Source organism: Pelodiscus sinensis, chromosome 8 (assembly GCF_052426305.1).
Source record: "Pelodiscus sinensis isolate ZL-2025 chromosome 8, ASM5242630v1, whole genome shotgun sequence".
Taxonomy (NCBI): Eukaryota; Metazoa; Chordata; order Testudines; family Trionychidae; genus Pelodiscus; species Pelodiscus sinensis.
In genome coordinates this window covers 32,881,058-32,896,994 of record NC_143059.1, presented here as the reverse complement: position 1 = coordinate 32,896,994, position 15,937 = coordinate 32,881,058, and the positions used below count along the sequence as shown (strand labels likewise).

At 40.3% G+C, this 15,937-nt stretch overlaps 1 protein-coding gene across 1 annotated transcript in view; it reads right to left on the bottom strand.

Moving 5' to 3' along the window:
• Nucleotides 1-6,163: 6,163 nt before the first annotated feature.
• Nucleotides 6,164-15,937, bottom strand: part of IPMK (inositol polyphosphate multikinase) — an 88,181-nt gene continuing 78,407 nt past the window's right edge. The window contains exons 5-6 of the mRNA XM_075935027.2: nucleotides 12,277-12,358; nucleotides 6,164-10,192 (exon numbers count right to left, since the gene is read on the bottom strand). Coding sequence (XP_075791142.2) covers nucleotides 9,558-10,192; nucleotides 12,277-12,358 — 717 coding nt within the window. The 3' untranslated portion in view covers nucleotides 6,164-9,557. The remainder of the gene's footprint in view (nucleotides 10,193-12,276; nucleotides 12,359-15,937) is intronic.

The window sequence follows — 15,937 nt, the reverse complement described above, 5'->3', positions numbered from 1 at the left end:
AGAAGGGGCCGCCGGAAGGAGGGCTGTCGAAGGGAGATTGGGAGGAGAAGCGGGGGAGAACTGGCTGCCCGGGAGGGGGTTGAGGGAATTGGGGCTGGCCAGAGGCGCAGCAGGGGGAGAAGCGGGAGGAATGAATCGGCCTGCGGGGAGTGGGACTGACCCGTCCATATGTAGATATTGGGGTGCTGCCCCCGTTCCCCCTTCCCCCCCCACAAAGCACAAAGGATGAGTTAGTCCAGCCCGGGGATTCTATTGTCCCCTCACACACACCCCTCGAGTAGTTGCGAACTGTCTGGCTGGTAGACACACTCATGCAGCCTGAGCACATTTACCAGCCAGGCAGTTCGAAACTACAAACTGATACATCTAGTAATAATACAACTTACCTAATGAGAAAATACCAGACATATTATTTGTTTTTTATGTGTTTATATTTTTGGGCTGCAAAAAGCAGTATTGAAAAAAAGGGTTCCAACTAAAGTAAAAAGTTTGGGAAACCCTGGTCTAACCAGCTTTCTGTCTGTCTTACAGTCCATTTATCCAATCCATATTCCTTAACTTGCTGGCAAGAATATTGTGCGTGACCATATCAAAAGCTTTGCTAAAGCTGGCACTGGGGGTTTTGGGAGGACCAGAAACAACTTATTTGAATATTCATCATGTGATTAATAAATATACAAATGAACATTACCAGTCCTCCAAACGTTTGTGAATGGATTTACTGGTCCCCGTGTCAAAAAGTTTGGGAACCCCTGATTAACACCATATAGCATTAAAAGTCAGACAGGTCATCTGCAATCCCAAGCTGAGCTACGTGACACTGGAATGTTGTGCTATTGGGACTCTCATGGCTACATCGTTGCATGCATATTTGAGTACTTGTTTGCTGAATAGCTCATATGCCTTGGAATATGGATGTCTCTTTCCATTATCCTTAAAAGTAACAGGTACTTGCTGCATTGAAAGGCACTGTATAATTGATACAAATTTTCCTTACCTCCAAGACACCAGCAAAATTCAGACAGCTATAGTGAAGATTTGACTGTGAAATACACAAGGATAGTGTATTGAGCTTTTTACCTGAGATGCATTCTGCCTTTGAAACAGTGGGTGCAGGAAGAATAGACATTTAAAAAATGTTAAATATCAGAGCTGAATCTAGAAATGAGGAGGAAATATGTAGCACAGAAATTTAATACAACTCAATCTTATAATTTATTAAATGTTAATGGATTTGATAGTCTCAGTGGCTGCCAGAACACTTATCCACACAATAAACCAACTTCAATCATCATATCCACACCAAATTTGAAAACCCAAATGAAATAAAGCACCAGAAAAAGAAATTACAGTTGTGATCTCCATTATGTGTGAGATGCTTTTGATTTCTAATATAATGTAATGAGTTCTCTAGAAGTGCTTGCCATAGAGACAGAGCATGTGTGCCTTTGGAGTCCTAGATCCTTTGCATATAAAAGCTGGCAATTTTGCATCTAACCTTCAAGGTAAGTTTCCTAAGTATTTTAAGTCTCTATAGAACTGAAAATTTAATCTTGCTTATAATTCATTTCATGCCTCTTACTATAATGAGGCACTTCTGCCAAAGCTATCTTGTTAAAAATTTTCCTTATTACAAGAAGTCCTGTCTCCATTTACTGGCTAAAAAGCTGCCCTCTACTCGTGTTCCAATATAGGCTTCCAAAGTTTCACTGTATGAGAAAAAAACAGGCATCCTATCTTCTGTAACTTCAAAAGGCAAAATGTTCCCAAAATGGCTGAGAAGTGACTTCTCAAACTATTTCCTCAGGCAGAATCGCATTTCCATTAGATTTACAAATGAACTTGTGATGCCTGGACGGCTCGGCCATCTGTAATGGGTGGAAGGCTGCTTCTTTCAACAAAACTGTATTTTATTAGCTAGTCAGGCCAATAATGTCCTTATGAATTTTATTAATAGCTGTTAAATCAGCTTAAAAAATGTCCTCCAAGTCTAGAAAAGGTTAAAAGTATGACTATCCTATTTTAAATGTTACCTGGAATGGCAAATATTAGGAAGTGGTAGCAAAGGACAACTGGGATTCAGGAAGTCTAGTGAAAACACAGATCTTCTAGAGCAGCAGTCTCCAACCTTTTTATACCCAAGATCACTTTTTAAATGTCAGAACAAGCCAAGATCTACCACCCATGCTTCCCCCAAAACCCCACCCCTTCCTTGAAGCCCTGCCCTCTCTATTCTCCTCCTCTCCATCACTTGCTATCCCCAGCCGGTATACACTCTACACTGAAGCTTCCCCTCCCCCCCCCCCCCCCCCCGATTCTTCTGTAGGAAGAGGTTTTTCAAACATATGGTCTATCTAGACTGGACCAAATGTCAGGAAAAACCCTTCTTTCAGAAGCCCCCTTATTCCTCATGGAATGAGGAAAATAGGTAGGGGTTACAGAAAGAGCATATTTGCTCTTCCACTAAAAAAAAGCGGAAAAACAAACACGTCCCTGGATGCGGAAGAGTTTTTCCAGGATATCTCTGGAATTCTCAAAAAACTCCTGCAGTCTAGCCATACCCTCACTGGGTTGAGACAGGATGTGTGGGCTCTGGGGTGGGAATGAGGGATTTGGGTGTGGGAAGGGGTGAGAGGGCAAGCTCTGGGAGGGAATTTGGATGCAGGAGAAGGTGGAGAAGGGGACGTTGGCTCAGGGAGGGGGCTCCAGGCTGGGGAGTGTTGGGGTCAGATGGAGGGTCGGTGTACTAAGCAAGCCACAGACTTGTAGATTTGAGGGTGCAGGAATTTGGACTGTATATGATAAGCTCAGTATATGATAAGCTCAGTATATGATAAGCTCAGATCTAGGGTCTGGGGGCGAGGGGTGTGCAGGAGTGTTATGATGCTGCGGCCAGATGGGGGCTTGGCCCCAAATGGGGGTTTGTTGGCCAGGCTTCATTTTTAAATAAAATACTATGTCAAACACAAAAAGTTTCTGCATTGTCTTTATTTCTGAGAAGGGCAGGGAACCTGTTTTGAGTTGGGGTCACTGATCCACAGAAAAGTCAGTTGGGGGCCACACAAGTGAGATGCAAAAAAATAACTTCTCCAAAAACCCCTCAATCCTCACTAATGTGGACCCAACTGTGCTGGTGGGAGCAGGGGACATGGTACTGGGGAAGGGTGACAGTGGTATTAGGGAAGAGGGCAGGGTGCCAGTGGGGGCAGGGGACAGGGTGCTGCAGTGGGAGCAAGCTACCAGTGGAGACAGAAAGCAGGGTGCCAGTGGGGGACAGGGGGCAGGGTGCCGGGGGAGGGGCAGGGGACAGGGTGCCAGTGGGAACAGGGGACAGGGTTTTGCAGCAGGGGACAGGGATGCCAGTGGGGACAGGGTGTTGCTGGGTGCAGGGGACAGGGAGTCCCCCAATCCCGCCTCCTCCCGGGACTCCTCTCTCCTCCCCCCCGCAGAGCAGGGAAGCCCCGGCACACGCCTCCTCCAGGGCCGACTCCCCCCTCCCACAAAGGAGGGAAGCCCCAGCAAGCGCCTCCTCTGGGGACTCCGTCCACCCCTCGCAAGTATCCCAGCACGCCACAGACCTAGGAGTGGGGAGCAGCCAGCGCACTTCCAGAAGTGGCGCGCCAGCTGCAGGACTTCTGTCCAACCTGCAGGAAGCCAGAACTACCTCCATTGTGGAGGTAGATAGTGGGGCTTCTTGGGGGGGTGGAGGAAAATGGGAGGGCCCCTCTCCCCGAATACCTCACGATCGACTGGTCCAGCCCTCACAATCGACCAGTCGATTGTGATCGACAGGTTGGTGACCACGGTTCTACTGCAAGTCTTCTGAAACATAAGTCTAGTATTTGCCAAGTATCAATTTCCTTACCGTCAGATTTAGGTCTGAAAATTCAAGAACTTGTTAGAAGCCTTGCTGTCTGCTCTCCCCATCTAGAGGGTTCATTTGTCTTCTCTCTCAGAAAGCTGCTTCTTAGCAGGGAATCAGAAAGTAGTTCTTCTACAGGGAAAAGGCTTTCAATGGATAGCAGCAGTAACTAAAAGCAACACTAATTGATGGAAGCAGAGAACTGTACCTCAGAAGTAGCACAGCATTCTTTCCAGTAGAGAACATTGACTTCTGTGGGAAAAATCCCAGTTTCAGCAGAGCTGACTTCCTAGTCCTGGAAGGCAGACTTTTCCAGGCATGGGTGCCACATACAAGAGAAAAAATTCTCTCTCATCAATGGTGCTAAATCCAAAGAAATATCTCAGTATCATTCTTGTTGATACTATCTGGTATGTAATGCTGAAAAGAATGAGAATGAACTGGACAATAAATTAGTGTAAGCAGTGGCGAAAAGAATATAGATATACAGATTTTTGTTTGTTGACAGTAGACCATATTAATAAAAGAAACCATTACACACACAATGTTGATTGCTGAAAATTTTAATAGTTTGCGAAATATACAGCTTATTACAATTTCCTAAATATCACTCATAATTAAATTTAAAAAATTGGTATATAGCATATGATATTTTCTATAAAATAATGGACACGTTATACATCCACAATACCCCCTGCAGTCCAATAATGGCAAAAAACGAAGTATGAACCACATTCAAACATATACAAATTAAGGAAGGTAGAGTGACATAATTTAGACATTTGAACCAAAGAAACTGAGATCAGACTAGGTACATTCATTCATCAAGTACAATGAATTTAGCACTGTAGTTTTTAAAGTCACCAGTTAATAACACAGCTTTAGGTATAATTTCACATGCTTTCATATATCTTCCAGTACAGATCCCAGAGTAATAAAGTGCGCCTTTGTTCACTCTAGTTTCATTTATAGGCAGGTGTAATATACATCACACATGGAAAACCTTATTCCATAGCAGATTTATTAACCTCATCGAACAGATTTGTATCAAGTCTCAATGTTTATACAACTTAAAATAAGGTGTTCTTAAAGTACATTTGTTCCTGGTTACCTTCTTCTACATAACCCCCTTATTTCTGTTGGATTTTACATCATCAAAATGATTTCCAACAAGAGTTAACCGTAGGGCCCATCTTTATGAAATAAAATTGTGGCAAAATATTGCCTGAAATTCACTTTTCCTATAATTGATTTTTTTAAATGTTACTGTGTCAATTATTAGAAACATTTGCCATTTGTAAGTTGTAATGTTCGCTGGTACTTTAACAATTTATGTACAATGGCAAATGTGCAGTATTTAGCCTGTGGATATGTAATTGAATCAAATTCACAGTAACCTTTAATTACAATATGTTGTAATTCAATGGACAGCATGAGCAAGTACCATAGCAATGAGACACATGAAAGATTATAGTCTTTGGACAATCTGTAATAGCTACTTGCATTGCAGGTTAGAGCAGATGTTCCATTCATTGCATATGACAATCTTTTACTTTTTTCAGCCACACCCAGCTATTTTAGCCACCCCCGGGGCCAATACTGAATTCTGATTACATTAAAACAACAGTTTTGTTTTCATGCATCATGCTTTGAAAGGTTCTCTCAAACACAGACACAGCTAGTTTAATAAACCCTAAAATAACTAGTTTTCAACCAGATTATATTTCAAAATCATAATTCCATTACTTTTTTGAAGGTGACAAAATGTTAACACACAATTTCATTTCCATATTATTTAAAATATCTGGGTAATGCTTACCAATATGTGTACCTTAGGTATATGGATATGGGACTTTTATATTTTAGGACATCAAAATCCTTTTTAAAGTGTTTAATTATGGTGCTTAATTAAATGCTACATATGTGAGGTCACCAAAGGTATAAAAGGAGGAGCTGAAGGCACTCAGCCAGGAAGAGTATTGCAAAAAAAAAAAAAAAAAAAAAGTGTAAACAATTAAATAAGCAAATAATAGTTTTGAATAGCAGATGTAGACATGTTTATATAGAAGACTATTAAACTAGTCCAAGTCCTTAAAAAGCCCACAACAAATCTAGTTAAATTTGTTAGCCCCTACCAAACATGTTAGTGGTTTTATCCTTTCTTCTTCTTCCTAGACTTTAAGGCTTTATATTACTTCCAGTTAAAACAGAAGATAAAATAGGTCCAATGGTGTTCAAAAGTTTTTAGGCTGCAAGTAACAAATGCTCTCAATCTTAAATAGGGTTTTTGGGGGGTTTTGGTTTGGTTTGGGGGTTTTTTTTTGGTCATGGACTAAGGGCCTGGTCTTGAATACTTTCATATCCAGAGCTCCCACCTAAGTCAACAGGAGTTATCCATACACATAATGCGTCTTCCTTTTGTTACATGATTGGCACCCTAGACATACAATACATGTTGACATCACTTTGGAAACCAGTCTATTGACTTATGCCAATAACTTCATTACTCTGTTAATCCAAAACATGTAATTTTCCTATTTGACAATCTCTAAACCCCCACATGAAAATGTAGTGTTACGAAGAAGCAAAAATACAGTCCAACTGCACACTTGAGAAAAATAATTAACTGTTTAAGAATATTATAAGCTCCACGCTAAACACCGTTCATACAGAAAATTTTATATTTAACTTGTAAAACTAGTTGAATAAATTATTCAACATTTCATAATGGCATAATAATTTCCAACTTCATTTCAATCTATGCAATGAATTCCACAAATATTCAAAAATATCAAGAATGTAAATGCTTTGTTATAAAAATGTATACAATTGAAATTCCTATTAGGTAAACCTGTACACAATTCCTATAATTACATAGCATAAAGTCTTTAGACTATATTCACAAAAAGTACATTTAAAGCAAAATTTTAATGAATTTTCCCTTTTGACAACTGACTATTTTGCTAGTTCACATGTCTTTTATGCTTATTGCTTAAATCAAAACACTCATTTAGTCAAATTCAATCAATAGATAATACTGATCAGGTAACACTCCAATCAGATGTTATTTGTTTTTATTTAGGAGAAATACCCATTAAGTTTCACTAATTTTTAAGTGACAACTACTAAGTAACTGTTCTCTATATATTGTACATTTCATACATGTATAATATGAGGATCATAAAGAGGAGACACAGATCATGTGAAAAATTAGGCCCCAAAAAAATCAATATTAAAAACACACATACTGGTCAATGTGTCTTCCTTTTGTTTACTGTTGATTTTTGTAATCAGTTTGCCAATGAAAGATGCAAGGTACTGGTTTCAGCAACCCAACTGCATTTCCAGCTAAAACTGTAAATGTTTATTTGAACTGCACAAGACATTTATATATTAACCTAAAATGTGCAAAAATAGTCTGAATGTCTGTAGTAATTTTTTAGGCTCAAACTCTCAGTTGATACTATGCTGAAGCACTTCCACAACAAGCATTCAGCTATACCTAATTTCAGATTAAAAATACTAGTTATATCTTCTTTGTTGCATTCTTGTTTAATTAATAGAAAATATATTTGTAATTTCTGTTAAAAAAGGATATATTTCAATTTTATTCAAAATAATCAGACATGTTAAGAATATTCCAGATTCACGGCCTGCCATAATCAACACAGCCATAATCAACACTAAAAGGGCATTCCAACACTTACACATATACTACTGTATAGACAACAGTGTACTCACATTTCTGACAGAGAAGACAGATCATTTTTGCAGCAACAGGCTCATTGGAATAAAAAACCTGATTTCCCTCGCATAAATGGAGTAATATGCAACAGAGATGAATTACAGGTAAAAACTCAAAGCTATGAAGAGGATCTCTACTGCTTTTTTATAAAGCTTTTTTAATATAATTGGAGAAATTACTTTAGCTTGGTAATGGCAGTCTAATTACCAAAAAGAGGCTAGAATAGTGTTAACTACTTGCAGGGTAGAACAAAACTGTAACGCACAGAAAAGAGCACAACTGCAACAAAAGGAAACTTTACCAGGAATATGACTAAAATCAGTACTCCTAACTTCTGGTGAGCATCAGAGAGTCTAAATTTAACCTTGTAAATAAAATGCCACCAAAACATAAAATATCTGTTATTTTCCTTTAGCCTTCACTATACTTTGCGTAACATTTCCATTAAAATGACTATCTTCCTACTTTTGAACAATTATTTTACCATGCTTTGAATATATCTTGCCTTGCAAGTTGCTTGTTTCAACACTCAAATATTATCAAATACGAACTTTTAAAAAAAAATCAAACAATTTCGTTTACAACCTATTGTGTTATACTTTTAGTTTGCTTCTAATTAAATAAGTATCTCAAAATCTAAATGTTAAGACAGCCTAATATAAAAATGAGTTAGATCAAAAAGGCAATTATCTGTTTCCAATGTACAAAACCTGTTTCTAACAAAATTTGCAAAGGTATTGAACAAATGAGTGCACAGTGCATAACACTATATTGAGAAGCAAGGTCACTTTAAATCCATATTCAGATTTAATAAATATTGTAATTCCAAGAGCAGAGTTCTAGCCATTTTATTATGGGGTTTTAATTCAGCATAAAGCACCTTTCATGGCACCAACCACAACATTCTAAACACCTCTTCCTCACAGTATCTCTTACTGCTGATTGTGTAACCCAACAGACAAAGGAAACCACAATATGTAACCATTTTTTTCTTTTTAAAATGTCATGTTTTGTTTTGCCTGTTTTTGCTATAATATCATTTTAGAAGGAAGGTGTCTAATGGAAATTCTCTAGACATCCACTGAGTCATAATGACCGTTTTATCCATGGAATATCTTTCTTAAAAATATGTTTCTGAAGACAACCTGATCAGGCTTAGGAATTTTACATCAAACACAAGATGGAATTTCTAGATTTTTCTTTTTCCTTTTAAAACATTAATGAAGACTTCCCAGGCAATTATACAATTAAAGTAATTTTCATTTATGATTCTTTAGTCCAGCACTTCGATAGTACTTACACATTAAGTACACTGTAGCCTGAGAGAGGCTACACAGAGAAAGAGGAATCTCCTACTAGTTTTAACAATGTAGCAATATCATGCCATTTCATTAAAAAGCACCATTTGATATGCTGGTTGCTAAATTAAAATTCAGCATGTAAATAGGATTTCTCTCAAAGTAGGGTTACTCCAGTTTTAAAAATGCAATAATCACACAAGGGCAATACTGAGGATATCAGCCTGTGCTTCTAGTTTTCTGCCTATCTTCTAACAACCTGTTAATTTAGATATGGCTCAGTGTCAAGGCTTGGTGGGCAGACATCATCTAACCTAAAGAAGTTAGGGGGAGCTACCTCAACCATTGATTATGAGATAGCACTTTTCCTTTGATTTGGGTAAAGCATGTTTCATTACATTAAATCATTTATCCACTATCACTTCTGCTTAAATGTCCTAAGAATTATATCCTTTCATACTTCACTAATCAACTACCAATTAATTTTCCTGAGTAAGAGTATAAAAAGTTAAATCCTTCTACCAAAAGTACAAAGACAAATAAAATATAGTACAACAATACAAACCCAGTTATACACGTTACAAGTGCAGAAATTCTTTATGTTGTTGCTTTTCATTATCATTGGCCCCTACTGAAACCTATAACAAAGAATTTAGTTATCCAAAATATTCTGAAGTACAGTAATTAAATTCTTCAAACCATATATGTAGCCCTTGTCCTTTGTGTTACTAGGAAACACATGAGCAAAATCTATCATTCTGACTTCTACATCTGCATTTTCCTTTGTCTCTGTGGGCATATGGCAGAAAACTTTTTCCAGTTGGGGTATAACATTTCCATTTAGATGTTCTTGAGAGATGCGAGTGCTGTTTTTCCATTCATTCTCTTGTTTCAGGTTTTCAGCTTTTAGTGAGATCTGACTGTGGTGCCTCTTTGAATACACCTTTTTATGAAATGCATAAATTTTGGGCAAGCTTTTACCTACAGAGGACTCTATTTTTCCATTTTCTGTAGAATTTATTACATGAATATTATTATTATACTCCAGTAAATCTCCATCTTGTAACAGTCCTTTGGACACCACTCTCTTTTCTGCTAAAGTGCTGTCACTCAACCTTGTGGCTGCCAGATGACATGAACCTTCATAAACAAACAGTAATGAACTTGCATAGAAGTTTAGTTGTTCCTGGCTCTCGAACCACTGCAAGATTTTTTCAATCTTTTGAATACTGGCAGCAACAGCATCTTTTCTCAAGCAATACCCATTGTGAAAAAACCTGGACATTCCTGAAAAAGGAAACAAACTTTCAGGATAAGTAATAAGGTATAGTTTAATAATTTTAAAATCAATATTAAAATTATTTTCTATTACTGTGATAAGCTACATGGCACACACTAATCTGTTCTCACCAATTTCAGGTGTTCAAAAATCAAGATATATCCAGCGTATTTCTTTCTAGACACACTTAAAATTCAAATTAGAACTATATTGAAATTCATATTAAATTAATTACCATATAGAGTTTTTTGGCAATATATCCAGCACTCATTATAAGTATAAAACTGAAAGTACTCAAAACTGACACATTTCTTCACAGAACAAGTACAACAAGACCAGCCAAATAAATTTTCAACCATGTTATACTACCAATGCACATCAATCTTTTTGTGGAAAAAACAATGTCCCAGAAAGAGCAGGAAGTTTGGTCTCCATGCTCAAGCAGTTCCTTAGTTTCGTAACTGTCAACAAAGATGGCAAATTAGTGTAGGCACTTTTGTTAAATGTACAGATGTCAATTAAATGTCTAGCTTTGAACAGACTGGTTTTAGAGAGAAATATTTTATTTTGAAATATACCAAGGCCACAGCCCCAACCTTTTTGTTACCGTTATTTAGGAGGCTGCTAAAGGCTCATTGCTGCTAAAGTTGCATGGTTAGAAGCAGTCCCCCCCCCCCCCCCCAAGCTGAAAGGCTGAACAGCTTCACAGGTGATTAATCAGCCCCACCCAGTCAGAGGCTCAGGACTCATGCATGGAGTTGACTGACTGGGCAAGGCTGATTAATCACCTGTGAAGCTATGCCGCTGCTCAGCTTAGAGTAGGGGTGGGCAATAATTTTTGATAGGGGACCACTCCAAGATTTTGGAAAGTGGTCGAGGACCGCACTGTTCCATGATATTAATGGAAAAGATGTGGGGTCTGGGATGGAGGTAGAGTACAGAAGGGAGCTTGGGGTAAGGGATTAGGGTGCAGGAGGGAGATTGGGTGAAGGAGCCAGTTCTGACCTAGGGCATGTGACTGGAGTGCAGGGTTTTGGAATGTGACCTATGGTAGGAGGGTATTGTGATCTGGGGCAGGAGATTGGGGTCCCAGATCTGGAAGGGGGTATGGGTGTAAGAGGGGGACAGAGGGTTTGAGTATGTTGAGGGGGGAGCGGGGAAGAAAGGGCTGGGGTGCCAAAAGCAGACTGTGGCCAAGAGACTTACCTGCCAGCTGCCAAACTAGCCTGCCTGGCTGCAGAGCTAAGGCTTGCAGAACTTAAAACGTTTCCCAGACAGACAGCCTGCCTGCTTGCATGGCCACATGCTTCACTGAATAACTGAGTTGAGGAGAGGGGGCATAGTTCTTCTTGGCTGCCTGTTATTCCAACAAGCAGCTCCCATCTGGCCAGAAACTGGCCAATGGGATTGTGCTGGGGGCAGAGCGGCTCCTGAAACTTTCCCCGCCCCTTCCAGTTTAAAAACAGAAACAGAGACCTGCAGCCACATTTCTGCATGGCGCGCAGGGCTGCGGGGCAAGCAGGGGAGCCTGCCTGGGGCTCCCCGCTGCCTCTGCAGGCTTATGCAGGACAACTGATGTTCTTATATAGCTATGAGACATGTATGTTGGCGGGCCAGATTTTGCCCAGGCCTGGCTTAGAGGGAATACTGGTTAAAAGGTAAGGGTGGGCTTTAACTCAGGAAAACTGAAGTAAATATACATTTACAGCAGCCTTATAAAAGTACATAATCCATGTTCTATGATCTTACAAGGGTAATTTTTTTATCTGATGCTGCATATTTAATACTCTTGTGAATTTATTTTACTAAATCATATCTGCACAGAGCAATTTACTTGTATTTACTTGTAGTTAACAAACTACTTCCCTATTCACAAGAAATTCACAAATATTCTGGGACATTTACCATAATGACTCAGGTTTACTTAGACTGTCACTGACTAATTCAAATGCCACTTGAGGCTACTGCAGATCTAGCAGATTATCCATTGCACAAGGGCCTACAAAAATAAAATAAATTTACAGTCTGAAATTACTTTTCACTTAATACTGTATGCATGTGCACATCCTTCCACACACACTAATTCACTTACCATCTTTTATTGTTTCTTTTGTTAAGCTTCTTCCATAGTGCTGGTTTTGTGTCTCATAACTGTCAGAATGGATGTGGTAAACCTGCAAAAAACAAAGGAAAATCTGAATCTGCACTTATGCAGGACAACTGATGTTCTTATATAGCTATGAGACATGTAAAAGATATACTAAAACATCTTTGATGCATTTGTTTTACTGGGTCATATCAGATTTTAAGAGGTCAACACTGCCCTCTTGTGCTCTATTATGTCAATTACCAATCTGACCCAACTGTCCTTTTTAAGAACACAGACTTTTGTAGTGATGAAACATCCTCAACTAGATCATTAACAACAAATTACTAATATATGGGAAAATAATGAATGTGGAGTTATTTGGCAAACCAGAAACTAACATTTCACTACAGGTTTAATTATTTCAGTAAGTTATTGCAACAGTAAAATACTCTAGAGTAAACCAATAAAACACAACAAACTTATACAAATCAATCCTAAATTTATAGTTGTATAGTTTTCAAAGTATGAACTATTTCTACAAGTTTACTAACAAGTAGTAGCAGATTTTCAAGGCCTGACAGGTAAGTTTTCCATTTGGAACTGAAATTGGCATCAATTGGGGATGTTAAAATGTATTTATTCAGGTAAACATGTAACTTCTGAAAATGTCAGTGGTTACACATTTTCAGGGTAGGTGGCTCCCCATGCACACCTGCTTCCACCTGCCCCCCCATTGCCATTGATAGAGGCAGGAGTGGGGGGGGAGGGGCTTGCATTTAACTATACATATTAACCAATACATCAGGCTCAACGGTTAACCATGTACACGTTTACATTTTTACATCCCCAGTTAATATATGAAATGATATGTCTATCCTATCAATGATCTAGTTTGGGAAGCCCATCCACCATTATTTGAATGTAGGCCAGCACAGCATTAGCTGCCTTGAAATCTCCATTACTACTGCACTAACTGTCTATTGCCTAACCCTGAACGGGTCACCAACAAATCTATAAAGCAGTCCGGGTTGCCAGTTTCTCTAGGGTGGTAGCAACACACTTTTGAACCTTTTCTTGTTCTCTCATATGGTTGTTTACCCATGCAAATGCCAGGGTAAGGTCCCCCCACAGCTCCGTGAATTTATCTTCATGTGAAAGTGCTGGGCCCACTACTGATTATCTTATGTTTCCATCACAATTAGGTCCCCCAGTGTGTGCTTCTGTTCTTAGCTCAGAAGTGGCAATCTACACAAGGATCATTTATCATTAAAACTGCATCAGCTCTGTTTACATTGGGTGATGTACTACTACTAATAGCAAATTAGAAGAGTCTTCTCTGCTCCAGAACAGATTCTGAAACCCCTGTCAAAGTTCCCTGGCAGCAGCTTGTGAAGAAAAACACTGCTTCCCTAAAAAGCCTTAGTCCCGTTAATTAGGAAGAGTAGAACCCGTACCTCCAGCTTGTAACACCACATCAGCACCCTACTTGGCTAAAGGTTAGTGCATTAAACTCTGTCTCCTTAATTAATCTGAGTGCCATGACCCCCAATGGCAAAGCGTTAAAACATTTTGAAGAAATACTGTTATTGCCATTACGCCTTGTTCATCAGTCGTTATTCCACCAAAATGCCAAATGACCTCAGCGTTTTGCTTCAAAGAGACTCATTATATTTGTCTCCTCTTTACACAACGTCCTTTCCAAATGAGGGCCTTTTGATCATTTTTGGTTTTTAAAAGTTATATATTCTACAGTACAATAACTGTGCACCCATCCACAACATGATCCATGAAACAAGACAACAGTACCTCCCAGTGGATCCTATACATGACCTCCAGTACACATACATACCCACTGACATTCTCTGAGTCATTCATTCTCTAATTCACAAATGATTCATCTTAGGATCTGTGATGGGGCGTCCCGGCCCCGCACTGTAAATCAATCTGTGTGCAGAGCCCAGCTGGCCAAGAGCACCCCTCACCCATGGCCTTGCCGGGCATGCTCCCTGAGGAGCCACACTATAAAAGGCCTTGAGCCAGCTCACTTGGGGCTGACGGCCAACGGGTCAGAACTTGCAAAGCCAGCTCCTGAGTCAGAGGAGTCCACGCAGCCTGAGCCAACGCAGCAGCCACTACAACTGCAGTAGCAACTACCGCAGCTGCAGCTGCAGCCACAGCCCCGACCCCAGAGATGGAAGAGGTATGACAGCAGAGCTGTCCGGAGTAATGTAGGAAGCAGCCCAGGGCAGGGAATGATAGTCCCCGGAATGCTCGGCTGATTGAGGGGAGAAGTCTCCTGGATGAGCAAGCAGCTGATCCTTCTACTGTCGACAGGGCCCTGGGTTGGGACCCGGTGGAGTGGGAGGGCCTGGATCCCCCTATCCTCCCCTTCTGCAGCACTTGGAAGCAGAGGAAGGCCCAAAGCCTGAGGACTAGGCTGCAAGGCTGTATATTCCCCAGGAGGGGAGCCTATAAAGGCTGTGCCATAAGGCCGCATTTACTCCAAGTGGAGACTGTAAAGACTGTGCCACAGGGCCGTATATACCACAGGAGGGGAGCCTATAGAGACTGTGCTGCAAGGCCGTAGTGACCCCAAGTGGGGAACTGTGTAAAGACTGAGCTGCAAGGCCAGACTGAGGGAGATCCCGACTGAGGGGCTGCACCCCTTGACAGGATCTTGCGTTCTTGCTACTAATTTTGTTCATTTTATTGTTTTATCAGTAAGACTCCAAAATAGACAACTGAAAAATTAAGGAGAGCTGCTGCTGTTTCACAACAATGGTAAGATGTGTTCTTTGGAAGAAAAAGCAGTGATTGTCACAGTCTGGAGTGCAATTCAGACCAGTGATGGGTTGTGTCACACTGTAACCCTGGTGCCTCACAATGCTTTGCTTCCAATCTGTGCTGCTCACAACCTGCCTACCCTGAATATCTATGTAGAGCTGCAGCTAGGGTTGCCAGGTGTCCAGTATTCACCAAGACAGTCCAGTATTTTCGGCTCCTGCCTGGTAAAAAACAAAAACAACCAGAGAATACTGGACACCTGAGATGTCCGGTATTTTCTGAATTTTTCTCCAGCCAGGAAGTGAAAATGTCGGGCACCTGGCAACCCTACAAATATTCAGTGCCGAGCCTCCCTCTGGCCCCCCCAAGCCCAGTCCCCATGCTTACCTGGTTCGCAAGGCTACAGGCACAAAATGGCTGCCAGCCAAAAGACCTAGGGGAAGTTTCCCCCGGGTCTTAGTGCTCAACCGCTCCCCTGTTCCTATCCCTGCATTTAAAAGGGACATGCTCTTTTATTTTAATTTTTTTTTTTTTTTTTTTGTTGTTGTTTAAATCATTGGAGACTTTTTTTAAGCTCAACAATTGTGGTCCACCTCCCCTTTCCCCCCCCCCCCCTTTCAACAAAATTTTTTCCCTTTTTGGGGGTGGGGGGGAGTGTTCGGTATTTTTGTTTCAACCATCTGGCAACCCTAGCTGCAGCCCTGAACCAGCAGCCTGACACCACCACATCAGCTTCACACTGGATTCCACCAGCCTTGACCCAAACACACCCCATTCTTGAACTTCCCCAGACATTTGTGCTCTGATATAACCAGCCCACTCCTGTAACATACACAGGAATACGATCCATTGGCTCCTTTAAAGAGACAACACACCACCA